The sequence below is a fragment of the Malus sylvestris genome, chromosome 6 (genome assembly GCF_916048215.2).
Source record: "Malus sylvestris chromosome 6, drMalSylv7.2, whole genome shotgun sequence".
Lineage (NCBI taxonomy): Eukaryota > Viridiplantae > Streptophyta > Magnoliopsida > Rosales > Rosaceae > Malus > Malus sylvestris.
Window position 1 is genome coordinate 22,884,712 of NC_062265.1, and position 15,199 is coordinate 22,899,910.

Sequence of the window (15,199 nt, forward strand, 5' to 3'; positions counted from 1 at the left end):
TCTAGTGGTATTTCTCTTCACTTGTAAGTGAGAGATCTTACGTTCGATTCTCGCCAAATGCGAATTTGAACTCGATTATCCCTCCCCTTTAATGTAGATAATATCGTTTGTTCGATTCTCGTTAAATGCGAATTTGAACGGCACTATTGCTAGCTCATTGTAAGGCTAAACCCACCTCCTCTCTCTTAATGTAGATAATATCAATTTTTTCAACCAAAGAAGAAAAAGAAAAAAAAGAGGCAAATTAAGTAAATTTTGGCCTCTAATTCAAGTTAGAATTCAGCATGTTACAGATGCAAGATAAAATTAAATTGACAAAGCTCCACCCAATAGATAAAAGATATAATTGCGCAATCGCATATGAGATACAAAGTAAATTCTGTGGTCTCCCAAAAACAGGGTTGTCCTATAAATCTAGTTGCCGAGAATTTACAACAGATGACCCATAATTTCTACACTATACACTCAAAACAACTCAACTGAGATCGCCTTCGTTGCAAGTGTTGCAAATGCTTTCCGGACGTTTTTCTCAACAAACAGCTTGGTCATATGGCTCCATATGAAGAAGAGCGTTGTACTGCACATACATTCCGATCAAATCGGCTCGCCACATTATGTGATAGCTGGTGTGAAAATGATTGACAAACCTGCTCCAAGAGTATATATTCATCTGCAACCTGCTTCCCTGATTTCACATTCGGTCACAGTTTAACAATTTTGAAGCCGAGTATCACAAACCGATCCTCAAGTCTCCTTTGTATATCGCAATACGGCACTGTTTGAAGTTTGTCAGCTCTTGTGCTGGTATGTCAATCTTCGGATTTGAAGATTCAAAGTGTTTTCACAACCAGCCGATGTCCTTCAGATACTATATATTGTAGCTAAAACGTACACCATCAATCATTTAGTCAGTTTGGCCCCCATTAAACAAGGATGTGGCTAGAACCCGAGATGCGCTAAGATTTCATAGTCTCTGACTCCATTCCAACTTACTTCCTAGGGCTTCTCTGTATGAACTTACAGTTTCAACTTTATAAACAGCCTCCAGAAGAAAACTCGGGGAATAACAAAACATCAACAAGGTTTCAAAAGGATAGTGACTTCCTGATTGATGTCAAAGGGGTTACCTTTTTCTTAAACAATCTCCAACACTTTTATACACCCGTCCGAATTGGCAGCGACAACCATATCTGATTTCCCTCTCCAGCAGACACTCGAAACCCATTGTGCACTATAATCATCAGTCTCCTTTCCAGAAATAGGATCAATGGAGCCAAACTTGTGTGAAGTGATCGGCATAGGCAGAGATCTATAGTAAGCATAAACCTGAAGGATATCAACACAGAAAGTTAAAGTAGTTGATTGTATTATGATTAAACTGTACATCTCACACAAGCACACTACCTCGCCTTCAATATTTCCTTCTACTTTTCTTTTTGGTTAAAATTTTCCCTATAACTCAATTAGAAGCCCATTAGTTGTTCATTTTATTAAATACAAGTGCTCATGTGCATGGGAATTAAATATGTACCTCATTCGTTTCTGAACCACATGCTATGTAACCATCTGAAACGGATAACCCGACAAAGTTCTGGGGGAGTAAGCATCCGAAGTGTGAACCAACAGAGAAAAGGAAAAAGAAACTTGGTCAGACAGTTATAATGTAGTTAGAGCAAGTATTATCCAGATCTCAAAATCACACGAATATAAAAGAGATTCTAACATAAAGAGCCAATAAAAAAATTAGTGGGGTAGCCAACCTTCTCATTAGTATGCCCACCAAGGGTTAGGCTGCAAGCATCGGTGGACGGATCACTCGTACTGGTTCTGTTAAGATCCCATAGCTTTAATGTACTGTCAGTGGATGCAGAAACAAGGGTCTCCGAGTCCAAAAATTTCACAAAGCTTACAGCTTTCTTATGCCCATCCAGTACGCACCATGGAATTTTAGTATTACGAAGATCATAGCAGTAGGTGTGGTAGTCCGCACTCCCAAAGGCCAGCAAATGAGAGGAGTGAGCAGAGAACTGTACACAGCATACATTTGCAGCGTGCTTGATGGTATCTAAACAGTTTTTCTGAAAAGAAAATTCCCCCCAATAAAAAAAGGGATTTCAGAAGCATCACAGATAATCTTAAGTAATAATCAGTACTAAAATAAAGAAGTTCCAAAATGAAACACAGATATGTCAGGCATCATTTGGCCACAATATCTTTACAGGGATAGTGCTATATTTTGAGCATCCAAAAGCCCCACCAGCACTTATGTTGAGGCACTGGTGCAGATAATATGGAAAGATGTTATTAGGGATTATTTATGTCAATTAAGGATATCATATTCTACTTCCACTTTGGAATTTTTATATTCTGTCGGGGCTTGATTGTAAATGGGATTTATTAACTATTAGGAGTTGTTTTCCCTGACTATGGTTTCCGTCTTGGCTGGGTTTGGACTGCCTATCATATAATAAGCCTTATTGTTATTGGTAATCAAACCCAGTAACAAATAAAGCTAATGACGAAACCCCTGATAATAATAAAAACAAATACTAGCTAAAAAAGTCCCAACAAAAATTAAGCAAGGCCTACATAACACAAATTTTGGACCTAAAACAAAATGTGAAATCCTAAATTGACATAAACGTATAAACATGTCCATATTATCTGGCCATGGAGACCCTTAGGGTTTCTCAAATATGCTCAATTACATAGATCAGTAGCAAACATAATTTAATTTATATAAGAATCATAAGAAATCAAAGAAAGAGAGTCTTGAATAGTAAGTTTGAGTCTTAATTTGAGCAAATCCTGTGATTTATACAAAATAGAAAAGATACAAACACGCACGCACAATAGTAAATTTGAGTCTTAAAATAAGCAAATCTTGTGGGAGGGAGGGAGAGAGAGAGAGAGAGAGAGAGAGAGAGAGAGAGAGAGAGAGAGAGAGAGAGAGAGAGAGAGAGAGAGAGAGCATGCCTCGTTGATGCTCCACAATTTTACAGAACCATCATCACTTCCACTGGCTAATTTTGTTGGATATACTTGAGAAAAGTCTACAGACCAAGCCCTCGTTACATGCTCAGTGTATTGAGCAAACTCTTGACCAGTGCTGGCATCCCATAACTGGATATCCATGTAAGTATATTATGTTAAATGCAATGCAAGAATGCATTAAAAATAAGGGCGAGCAATAGTCATTTTTTTATAATATATTTGGGAAAATGAGCCACAAACAAATCCATGAGAAAATACATGGATAGACAAAGTCTCAACCGTCATATATCTCTATTAGACTACTGTGAAACATATATCATAAGGATGAACATGCAGACGCTGTCAGGTCAACATTCAGACATCACTAAGTTTTTTTTAGTAACATAAACAGTGAATATAGCACAGGATATACACACCTTGATTACACCATCATAATCAGATGAAGCCAGATAGTTTTTTATGTAGTTGTTCCAGCAAACACATGTGATCCTTGATTTGTTTGACATCTCAATCACCGGATAATGAATATCAACAGAATTGTTGAAGAAAGCATTAAACTCAAAAATCTTAATTTTCATTGAAACCCCAGCAGTAGCAAAATAGTCTTCATCCCGATCAAAACTCATAGAAGAAATTACTTTAGAGGAACTGCTGAAATCTCCATTTCTTAGTATGCCACGTACTTCAAACTTACTATACCGCGAATATTTACACAAACCATCAAAGATGGCTCCCAGTCGATCAGTGCATGTCTCCTTGTCTTCATCCTTTGTTCCCACATACCAATTATTGCGAGTTCTTAATAAATCTTTATCTCTGCGTATTCTAGAATCAGTCTCAGGAATCTGAATTCTTGATCTCATCGAGAAGTAAGCACTCTCAAACTGATCTATGTTTTTCATCAACCTCGACTCATTTGAACTAGGAACAGGAAATAATGGAGAAAGCACCTCTGACCTTGAATCTTCTTTGCTCACGAACATATATTTACTTCCACTGATGGATTCATCGTACAAGCCACGATCAATCAAGGGTTTTCTTAGAGAGTGCCTCCTCTCCACTTCTTCAACATCTGCTTCTATGATCCCAATGGTTTCCAACAAATTTGCGGCATGGTTCTGCTTCTGTTCTTTCAAAGAAGTAAGGAAATGCAATAATAAATCCAATTCTGCACCCTCTTGTTCCACAGAAGATGACAATTCTTTTACAGAAACCTCCTGTAACCTGTTAACTACTTCAGATTGTAGAATTTGCCTGTCATAACCAATGATCACATCACCCAAAAAAAACCAATGATCACATCGCCCAAAAAAAAAAAACAATAATCATAAGATCAGAAGTCAGGATAGTGAGTTAGAGTACATTTATATATAAAAAAATATATATGTATATATATATATATTGGGAGTGACCAAAGCGATTACAGACTAAACAAAATTTTCATCAAGTTAGATTATACTAAAGTATTCACTAAAGGAGCCTCGGTGCACTTCAGTAGGTATTGAGAGAGAACAATAACATCAAACTCTAGTCATTTGTACATCCAAAACACACCTGGAAGATCATTGATGAAAAAGAAAAACTGAAGGATAATGAGGTTCACATACAAAGCTTCAACCCCTCAGTACGATTATTATTTTTCTAAAAGAAGAAAAAGCACTTCCCAAGATCCACAAGTTTCTATTGACCATCGAGAAATTTCCTGAAAAGATCCTCCACATGAACCCAGGTTAATTTCAATTGTGATTCAAAGTAATATTAATCAACTAACTATAATAGCGGAGCCCTAGAACAGGGTATGGGCTTAAGATTTTTTAATTCAGGTTTCACATAATGGTCTTCAATTTTCTCCAGTTGCATTTCAATCACATTGTGTTTTTCTATACATTAATACATACGTATAACACCTATTTGGACAACCCTTGACACTATGACTTATGGCTCAATCAATTAATTTCTACAAGATATCTTTTATGAAACAACAACAACAACAACAAAGCCTTTTCCCACTAAGTGGGGTCGGCTATATGAATCCTAGAACGCCATTGCGCTCGGTTTTGTGTCATGTCCTCCGTTAGATCCAAGTACTCAAGTCTTTTCTTAGGGTCTCTTCCAAAGTTTTCCTAGGTCTTCCTCTACCCCTTCGGCCCTAAACCTCTGTCCCGTAGTCACATTTTCGAACCAGAGCGTCAGTAGGCCTTCTTTGCACATGTCCAAACCACCGGAACCGATTTTCTCTCATATTTCCTTCAATTTTGGCTACTCCTACTTTACCTTGGATATCCTCATTCCCAATCTTATCCTTTCTCGTGTGCCCATACATCCCACGAAGCATCCTCATCTCCGCTACACCCATTTTGTGTACGTGTTGATGCTTCACCGCCCAACATTCTGTGCCATACAACATCGCTGGCCTTATTGCCGTCCTATAAAATTTTCCCTTGAGCTTCAGTGGCCTACGACGGTCACACAACACGCCGGATGCACTCTTACACTTCATCCATCCAGCTTGTATTCTATGGTTGAGATCTCCATCTAATTCTCCGTTCTCTTGCAAGATAGATCCTAGATAGCGAAAACGGTCACTTTTTGTGATCTTCGCTAGATTGCTCCGGTCATTAGTGTGGATAACTATATAGATGGATAGAGATAGGAAAGCAAACACAAGATGTACGTGGTTCACCCAGATTGGCTACGTCCACGGAATAGAGGAGTTCTCATTAATTGTGAAGGGTTTACACAAGTACATAGGTTCAAGCTCTCCTTTAGTGAGTACAAGTGAATGATTTAGTACAAATGACATTAGGAAATATTGTGGGAGAATGATCTCGTAACCACGAAACTTCTAAGTACCGGAGTGTGGTATCGTCTTGACTTGCCTTATCTGTCTCATAGGTAGATGTGGCATCTTCTCTGGAAGTACTCTTCCTCCATCCAGGGGTGGTATCTGTAACTGGTGGAGATGCACAAGGTAATGTATCAATTTCACTTGAAGCTTACTTGTACTTTCAGGCTTGGTCAAGCGCGATACAAACCATGTAGTAGGAGTCCCCCAAGTCGCCGAGCTAGGGGATCTGCTGAAAGAGGTGACAGACAAGGTAAGCAATCAGAGCTCCGGCTGATTGTTCACATTCTCCCTATCTTGCAGGCAGCATGAAGGATAAAGAGAAGAAAAATGAGAAGAGATGATATGGGATATTTTTGCTTTTGAAGAAGTAACTTTCCACAGGCTTATTCTTGAACTGGGCTGGAGGTTTTCTGGTTTCCTCCAGAGTATAAGGCCGACTGAAGAATTTGAGGGTCAAAACAAGTCCATCAAATCTAGAGTACGTTCGACCCTGCTGATATGGGATACTTTTGCTTTTGACAGAGTAGTGGATGTATCGGCACGTGTGCTGTTACGCTTGTCTCCACATGCTTCCTTATATCCTTCTCACTTGCCCTATCTGTTCCTCAGGCAGATGCGGTATCTTCCCTGGAAGCATAAGATGTTGAAGATGAGTACTTGAGAGCAATGCCAGGTAAGTAATCAGGTAAGGGGTTCCAGGCAGTCAGTTCCTGGTTGGAAGCTTGATTCCAAGTGCTGACTGATTGCTCTCTTTCTCCTTGTCTTGCAGGTAAGAACAAGGCCAAAGGAAAAGACAGGGAAAAAGCATGATATGGGATACTCTTGCTTTTAACCCTGATGATATGAGATATTCTTGCTCTAGTATAGCTTGTTTACAGAGGTATTATCGGGGGGAAAGAAAGCTGAATATTTCGAAAGGCTTCGTTGGGAGTGCCCTCTCAGATAAGAGGAAGGGTTGAGCATTTTTGCAGGTCTGCCTGTCCGTTGGGGATGGAGGTCGACATATATAGGAGTCTCCCTAACATCAAGTAATAATGCTATTCCTTTATCCTGCTTGGTCATAGCACGGTAGTGGGAGCTACCAACTTCACATGTTTTAACTCTGTCAGAGCACTTTGAAAAAGTGGTCTATGGTATCTGGAAAGCTGATGTTGCGTGTGAAGATTACAGACAAGCTTTATCCAAGGAGATCCAGCTCTTGAAGTTGGGAAAGTGGTGCCTCTTCGGTTTTCGAACAAGCAATCCTGTCAGGCATCTGGCTCTCGAGATTCGGAGAACGATGCCTCTTCGATTTTTGAGAAAGCAATCCTGCTGGGGGTCTGGTTCTCGAGATTCGGGGAGCGGTGTCTCTTTGATTTTTGAGAAAGTAATCATGTTGGGAGTCTGGCTCTCGAGATTCGGAGGGCGGTGCCTCTTCGATTTTGGAGCAAGCAATCTTGTTGGGAGTTTTTTCTCGAATGTGAGTAAAGGTTGGGCATGTTTGCTAGTCTACCTTGCCACGAAGCACAGAGGTTGACACACAGGGACTTTCCAATTATCCAGCAGTGGTACTGTTCCTTTACCCTCTCTTCGATTTTTGAGAAAGTAATCATGTTGGGAGTCTGGCTCTTGAGATTCGAAGGGCGGTGCCTCTTCGATTTTGGAGCAAGCAATCTTGTTGGGAGTGTTTTCTCGAATGTGAGTAAAGGTTGGGCATGTTTGCTAGTCTACCTTGCCACGAAGCACAGAGGTTGACACACAGGGACTTTCCAATTATCCAGCAGTGGTACTGTTCCTTTACCCTCTCTTCGATTTTTGAGAAAGTAATCATGTTGGGAGTCTGGCTCTCGAGATTCGGAGGGCGGTGCCTCTTCGATTTTGGAGCAAGCAATCTTGTTGGGAGTGTTTTCTCGAATGTGAGTAAAGGTTGGGCATGTTCGCTAGTCTACCTTGCCACGAAGAGGTTGACACACCAGGACTTTCCAATTATCCAGCAGTGGTACTGTTCCTTTACCCTTGTGGGTAATAATATGGTAGCTAGACCTTCAAAATTTGTGTCTAAACTTTGTTAGTGTTGTTTCTTTGCTATTCTTTTACCCTTCTTGGTCAGAGCGATGTAGTGGGAGCTGCAAGCTTCACGTGTCTCAACTTTGTCAGAGAACTTTGGCAAAGTTATCTGTGGTACCCATGAGCTACTGTTGCGTGTGGGAAGTGGGTGATTGAACAGTACGATTCATGTGCTTTCTACTTCGCCAGAAATCTTCGACAGAATGCCCATAATTTCCGCAAAGCTGAGTGTGCGTGTGACAGGTGCTGACAAGGCTGGAAAAGTAGGTGCCTCTTCAATTTCTGAGATCGGCCCTCGTGGTCTCTAAGCAGCCCAGCTTTTGAGAAAGCAAGCCTCTTCGATTTCTGAGATCGGCCTTCATGGTCTTTGCGCAGCCCAGCTTTTGAGAAAGCAAACGCCTCTTTGATTTCTGAGATTGACCCTCGTGGTCTCTGAGCAGCCCAGCTTTTGAGAAAGCAAACGCCTCTTCGATTTCTGAGCAGGCGCCTCTTCGATTTCTGAAGCTTCGTCAAGTGCAAATTTTTATAGGGGCCGACATTAAGTTCCAAAGCACACTTGAATATCCACCAGTAGAAGCTCCATTCTTGCACTTCTAAGATCTTGATTTGTCCGACCTCTTCTCTCTTCAACATCTTTGAAAATGTCTGGCCCCTCCGACCGTAGTTTTGACTTGAACCTTGTTGAAGATGCAGCCCCGCCTTCTCCAGACAACATATGGCACCCCTCCTTCGTCTCCCCTACTGGTCCTCTTACCGTTGGGGATTCCGTGATGAAGAATGATATGACCGCTGCGGTAGTGGCTAGGAACCTTCTCACTCCCAAAGATAACAGACTACTTTCCAAACGGTCTGATGAGTTGGCTGTTAAGGATTCTCTGGCTCTCAGTGTTTAGTGTGCAGGTTCTGTGTCTAATATGGCCCAACGCCTATTTGCTCGAACCCGCCAAGTTGAATCATTGGCGGCTGAAGTGATGAGTCTTAAACAGGAGATTAGAGGGCTCAAGCATGAGAATAAACAATTGCACCGGCTTGCACATAACTATGCTACAAACATGAAGAGGAAGCTTGACCAGATGAAGGAATCTGATGGTCAGGTTTTACTTGATCATCAGAGATTTGTGGATTTGTTCCAAAGGCATTTATTGCCTTCGTCTTCTGGGGCTGTACCGCGTAATGAAGCTCCAAATGATCAACCTCTGATGTCTCCTCCTTCTAGGGTTCTGTCCAGTACTGAGGCTCCGAATGATCCCCCTCCGGTGCCTTCTCTTTCTGGGGCTCTACCGACTGCTGAGACTTCTCCTAAGCAACCTTTGTGAAGGCTCCCTCTTGTTTGTTTATTTTGACTCAAGTATATGTACATATTTGTAACTATTCGGGGATATCAATAAATAAGCTTTCCTTCATTTCAACGTATTGTGTTAAATACACCAAAGCCTTCTTCGCTAAGTTCTTTGAATTTTCTTTTGTTGAAGCTTGTATGTTGAAGCTTTGTGAGTGGAGCATGTAGGTTGAGGTAGTGTTCCCTTAATTTCCCGAGTGAGGAAAACTTCTCGGTTGGAGACTTGGAAAATCCAAGTCACTGAGTGGGATCGGCTATATGAATCTTAGAACGCCATTGTGTTCTGTCCTGTGTCATGTCCTCCGTTAGATCCAAGTACTCTAAGTCTTTTCTTAGGGTCTCTTCCAAAGTTTTCCTAGGTCTTCCTCTACCCCTTCGGCCCTGAACCTCTGTCCCATAGTCGCATCTTCTAATCGGAGCGTCAGTAGGCCTTCTTTGCACATGTCCAAACCACCGTAACCGATTTTCTCTCATCTTTCCTTCAATTTCAGCTACTCCTACTTTACCCCGGATATCCTCATTCCTAATCTTATCCTTTCTCGTGTGCCCACACATCCAACGAAGCATCCTCATCTCCGCTACACTCATTTTGTGTACGTGTTGATGCTTCACCGCCCAACATTCTGTGCCATACAGCATCGCCGGCCTTATTGCCGTCCTATAAAATTTTCCCTTGAGCTTCAGTGGCATACGGCGGTCACACAACACGCCGGATGCACTCTTCCACTTCATCCATCCAGCTTGTATTCTATGGTTGAGATCTCCATCTAATTCTCCGTTCTTTTGCAAGATAGATCCTAGGTAACGAAAACGGTCGTTCTTTGGTATTTCTTGATCTCCGATCCTCACCCCTAACTCGTTTTGGCCTTCATTTGCACTGAACTTGCACTCCATATCTTTTATGAAACAAATATACTAAATATTACTCCTTTCCAATATTACCTACAAAACTATTTACAAGGAATAGCAAACCTTCACACTTAAAAATTCAAAATCTCTGTAACTTAGGTCAACTAAAATGTTATGAATTAACATGACAAGGGTTCAGGATTACCTTGTCGTTGGGCGTGAAGATGGTTCAGGATGAAGAAGCCACATAATAAATCCAACCTCCTTACCATTTTCTGACAGGAAATTTGGGGGAAGAATTCTGTGGCGCAGATTGGACATTGCGGCAGCAAGGGTGCTATTTGAGTCAAAATGAGCAAGTAACTGAAAGCAAAGACCCAAATTAATCCATTAGATTTTTCATCTATTTAGAAGAGAAATATAATGCGTCAAATGCAGAAACACTAATTTTCACCTCAAAAAGAAGAACACCCAGACTGTAGATATTTGAAAAAATTGTGCAACATCCTTCACTGAGTTCCTCAGGACTAATATACCACTTCTCTTCCAATAGCTCGCTTATTGGAGTAAACCGCTGAGCTGCATAATCCATATGAGGATTGCTGGATATGGTACGTATCTCATGCCTTGTTCTTGGATTATGTTCATCAAATGCATCACTTCTGTTCTGCAAACGAGCGATGTTGATGTGGCTGGTATTCACATTATCATGCATGAAGTAGGCAGTGCTAGAGAACTGGGGCCAGTGCAATCTAGTGTTCTGACTTATCTTTTGCTTTTTCTTGATTGAACTATTTTCTAAAAGGGATGTATCTCTATCCCTCATACTCTCAAGCATCTCGTTCCGGACTGGTAAGCAAACATACTTAACCTGATTTGAAGGTAACAACTTGAAGAAAGAAGGTCGCAATCCAGGCAAAGAAACTCCTTTAGAATGAAAATTATCCACCAGATCCACTATTTGTCTAAATATATACAAGCATTCAACTTTATTCGCTTTAGGACGTCCAATATTCAGCCATTCTCTCAAACTGTTTTCATCATGATTAGAGCCACCACCCCTAAGCCCGACATTCACACCATTGGAAGAAGACGTAACGACATTTGCATTCATACTCATTGTTGGATTAGAAGCTGCCAAAGAATCACCGGCCACCTTCAAACTATTCAGGTTTCTAGATTCAATGTGACCATTCTCATGATTCGGACCCTTCAATATGACACCCTTACCCTTCAGTGTATTTTTAACAAAAAACTCAGAAAATCCTGGCCTAGATAGGATTTTTGTCCGAATACCTGCATAAGTGTTGGCTGAAGCCCCCGTATTTTCAATGTTTGTCAATTCTTCCACAACGTCATAGTGATTGTCACTTAATTCCCTTTTATTCCAAAAACCAGGGAAAGATGTGGCCCCCTCATTCTCCAAGCCACCGGAAATTGCCTTCCCATTATCCTTGACTGCAGTTTTGACTTGTGAACTCCCACTTCCTGATCCACTTGCTAGCTGAAATAAATGTTGTTGCGGGTTCTGCCTAGATTGCATTCTTCCTTGATTGTTTGATGTATCAAGCATGGCTAGGTTTGAACTATTGTAATTCCTCAGAGTTAGCTCTTCCTCCATGAAACCAACATCATTCATAAAGCCTAGGCCACCATATGGGTGTTCTAATTTGTTAACATAGCTAGCCATATCTACTTTCTCTAAAATCTCATGTTGCGAGCTTAAGGGATAATCACCGTCAACTGGTATACGCATCTCTTGGCATTCCAATGGGTTGCCGGTTTCAGATTTTAGTGAGTAGTCATTCTCTTTCCCTTGGAGTTGTGCAACCTCTGCTGGATCTAATGGGTTCACTTCCTCAGCCACTGCATCCTCCATGATGTCTATACTGATTGCATTCAACAAAACTCTTCACAACCCTCTATAAGGAGATTTGTTTGGTGAGAGACCGCGTTCAAGTACCTAAAAGTATTCCTCAAAAAGTGATCAAAACCGTAAGACTATCAAAAAGGCAAAAACAATTGCGTGCAACCACATCTTCACGATGACGCTTTGATAGAGTTACAGTGATTCTGAACTGGAATTCATGAATAAAGAAACAAAAGAAAGAGAACCAAAACTGATCAAAATTCCAAATTTACGCATACTGTCAATCAGCAATATCCTTCTTAATTACAAACACTTGATTCACAAGTTCATTACACAAATATCAAAATTACAGACAAAAACAGAGAAATTCAAGTCTCACCATAGACTAACAAGTAGTAACCAATAAGTTAACTGAGCTGATAAGATAAGATAACACATGCCACCTCCACCATTACTTATCCCAAATTTTCTCGGCAACCAAACAGAAAGTAAAATTGAAATTGAAAATCCAAAATTCATTCAATTCACGCACGCACGCACTCACCTGAATTGAAGCAGAAAAGCAGTTCCCACGCGAAACCAAGAAACGCCGACGACTCGATTCTCGGAAGCAGGAAGAAGCAGATGGGCAAAAAGGGGAAGAAATCGCCGAGCTCAAAACCCCCAAGGAGAAATCCAAAGCTGAAGAATAAAGTGAAAAGATAGAAACCGAAGTGTGAAAGTAATGCTACTTTCATTTGCCAGAAATGGAAAAGCAAATATCTTTGGCCTTGCCTAATTTCGGATAATTTTCGAGCTTTTTTATTTTCTTTCTTTTTCGCAAATTGTGGAGTTTAATTTGCTAAATTTTCTGAATCGAAACGCGGAAAAGGAGGAGCCTGTCAAATTTTGGGCCGATTTATTTGTTTGTTTTTATGATAATTATTATTTCTTTTTAATAAAAAAAGTAACGGCACAGAACCGCACTGTTAGCTGAAGCAAACGAGGCCATACCTTCTGCCAGTGGTTTTGTTTTTTTGTTTTTTTTTTAAGGTTTTTGTTTTTTTGTTTTTGTTGTAAAATGTTAAGGGTTAATTAAAAAAAAAAAACTCGGTTTTTAAGGCATATTTTTAGGTAGATTCGTTGGAACTCGATATCAATCTCACTTTGTCCTTTAAATTCAAAAGTTGTTACTTTGCTTTTTGAAATTCGATTTTGATCACATTTTGCTATTTGAAACTCAAAAGTCGCCACTTTGCATCCTGAAACTCGCTTTCGGTCTCACTTTGCCCCTTAAAACTCAAAAGTTGTCATTTTACTCCCTGAAACTCGTTTTTGATCATACTTTGCCTCTGAAACTAAAAAAATCATCACTTTGTTCCCTGAAACCCGATTTCGGTCCCTCTTTGCTCGTTAAAACTTAAAAGTCGTTACTTTATTTTCTGAAACTCAATATTTACTCTACTTTTGCTTGTTTCTAAGTATTTTGTTTAATAATGTGGCATAATTAGAGCCAACTTATGGTTGGCGTGGTACAAGTATAAGCTAACATATCTAATAACATTGTATAACATTCATCCCTTCTCCCTCCATCTCCAGCCACCTTATCATTAGTTTCATTGATTTTGTCATTTCTTACGTTCTTATGTTCTTAATGGAGATGGCTAGTGAAGAGAAAATATGGTTCTTTTTGTTCCTTTTTACTATTTTCTAATTTAAGGGGATATTGACATATTACTAATTATAAATTTGAATGGGTGAACTTATTCAAAAAAAAATTTGAAACAACATAATAAAGAGAATTCTGAGTTTTAAGGAGTAAAGTGATGAGTTTTGAATTTCAGGGATCAAAATCTAGTTTCAGGAAGTAAAGTAACGACTCTTGAGTTTTACGAAATGAAGTGTGATCAAAATCGAGTTCTAAAGAGGAAAGTAACAACTTTTGAGTTTTAAGGAGTAAAGTGAGATTGAAATCAAGTTTAGGATTGCTAAAAATAAGCCTCTTTGAAATTGCACATTAAAATTTTAAATGGTATCATTTATAGTTTTCTTTTTGTTTGTTCGTCTTCATTTGGGGTGTGTAAAAAACACTTTTATGTATAGTGAAACAATGATTAATTAATATTTTTGGTTGTCGTTTTGAAATATAAAATCATCAGTTAAAGAGATGTCCAAGTTCTATGATAACTATTTTCGATCCTGATAGTGTAATTGTGACTTCCATGTCACCATGAAAACGCGTTCGGTGATTGCCACATTTACAATTAAAAAAGATCAACATATCAAATATCTTAAAAAAAAATACATAAATTGATATAATTTTATAATATTTCATAACATTAAAAAAATCATTAAAAATGATATTGTAAAACAAATGATTTTAGTTTCATAATTTTTATTTTTGGTAAATAATCTGTAAACTAGAGACATGGAACTGCAAATATGGAAGCAGAAGAAGCTACGTATGAGAAACAAATTGAATGCTTTTCTTTTTTAATTTTTAGCATGTGTTTAAAACGTGGAGGACATATTTATCTTTTAATTATTTTTCTGTTAAATACATTCTCTTAAGCTTTTAACAATAATTATTATTGTTGTTGTTGTTGTTGTTGTTGTTGTTGTAGATTCTCTTAAGTAGAAAGATAAATTCATACATCTCAAGGCTAAAAGGAGAATTATAATATGCTATTTTGATTTGGTTAGTAATTTTTTTATGGTGCACGAGTTTCACGTATCCAACGCTTTACCAAATCTAATAATACATAAATTAGCCAAATTGATTTCATACTTTGATTTGATTTCTCGTTAGTTTTGATGTATGATGTTCTCTTGAACAATTGCATGACTCTTTAATTGAATCCAAGTATTATGTCATAAGTGTTTTTTTTTTTTTTTAACTTTAAATTTGATGGTTTCGTGTTATATGTGCATTAGAATTGTTAGTTCGTTTCCTTTCTTGTAATCAAGCATATTTTTTTCGTGTTAATATATAAGAAAACATAAGATTATATTTTTTTGGTTCGAAGATTCTCAAACATCTCATGAAAAATAACTTAACACATCTTAATGTTCTACAAAAGAAAATTATATTAAAAATATGAAAAATAAATAGGATGGAGGTAATACAAAATATTGATAGACGTTTCAAATTTGTGGTATAATTTTCTCATGTAAAGATCTTAGAATCATATGAAAAGAAGTTTGAGAGGTAATATGACATTTTTGAGTGACTGCTTTTGAAGGAATTATTTATGATCAAAAGCGCTTATTACAC

General features: G+C 38.8%; 1 protein-coding gene across 1 annotated transcript; it reads right to left on the reverse strand.

Annotated features, from left to right (window-relative positions):
* Positions 1-244: 244 nt before the first annotated feature.
* LOC126625952 (protein SPA1-RELATED 2-like) lies at positions 245-12,807 on the reverse strand. The gene is made up of 8 exons (XM_050295076.1): positions 12,491-12,807; positions 10,531-12,039; positions 10,282-10,439; positions 3,411-4,248; positions 2,977-3,123; positions 1,761-2,078; positions 1,532-1,591; positions 245-1,326 (listed from the first exon to the last, which is right to left on the reverse strand). Exons 2-8 carry the CDS (start codon positions 11,953-11,955, stop codon positions 1,135-1,137), a joined length of 3,138 nt encoding a protein of 1,045 aa, XP_050151033.1. The 5' UTR covers positions 11,956-12,039; positions 12,491-12,807; the 3' UTR covers positions 245-1,134.
* Positions 12,808-15,199: the final 2,392 nt, after the last annotated feature.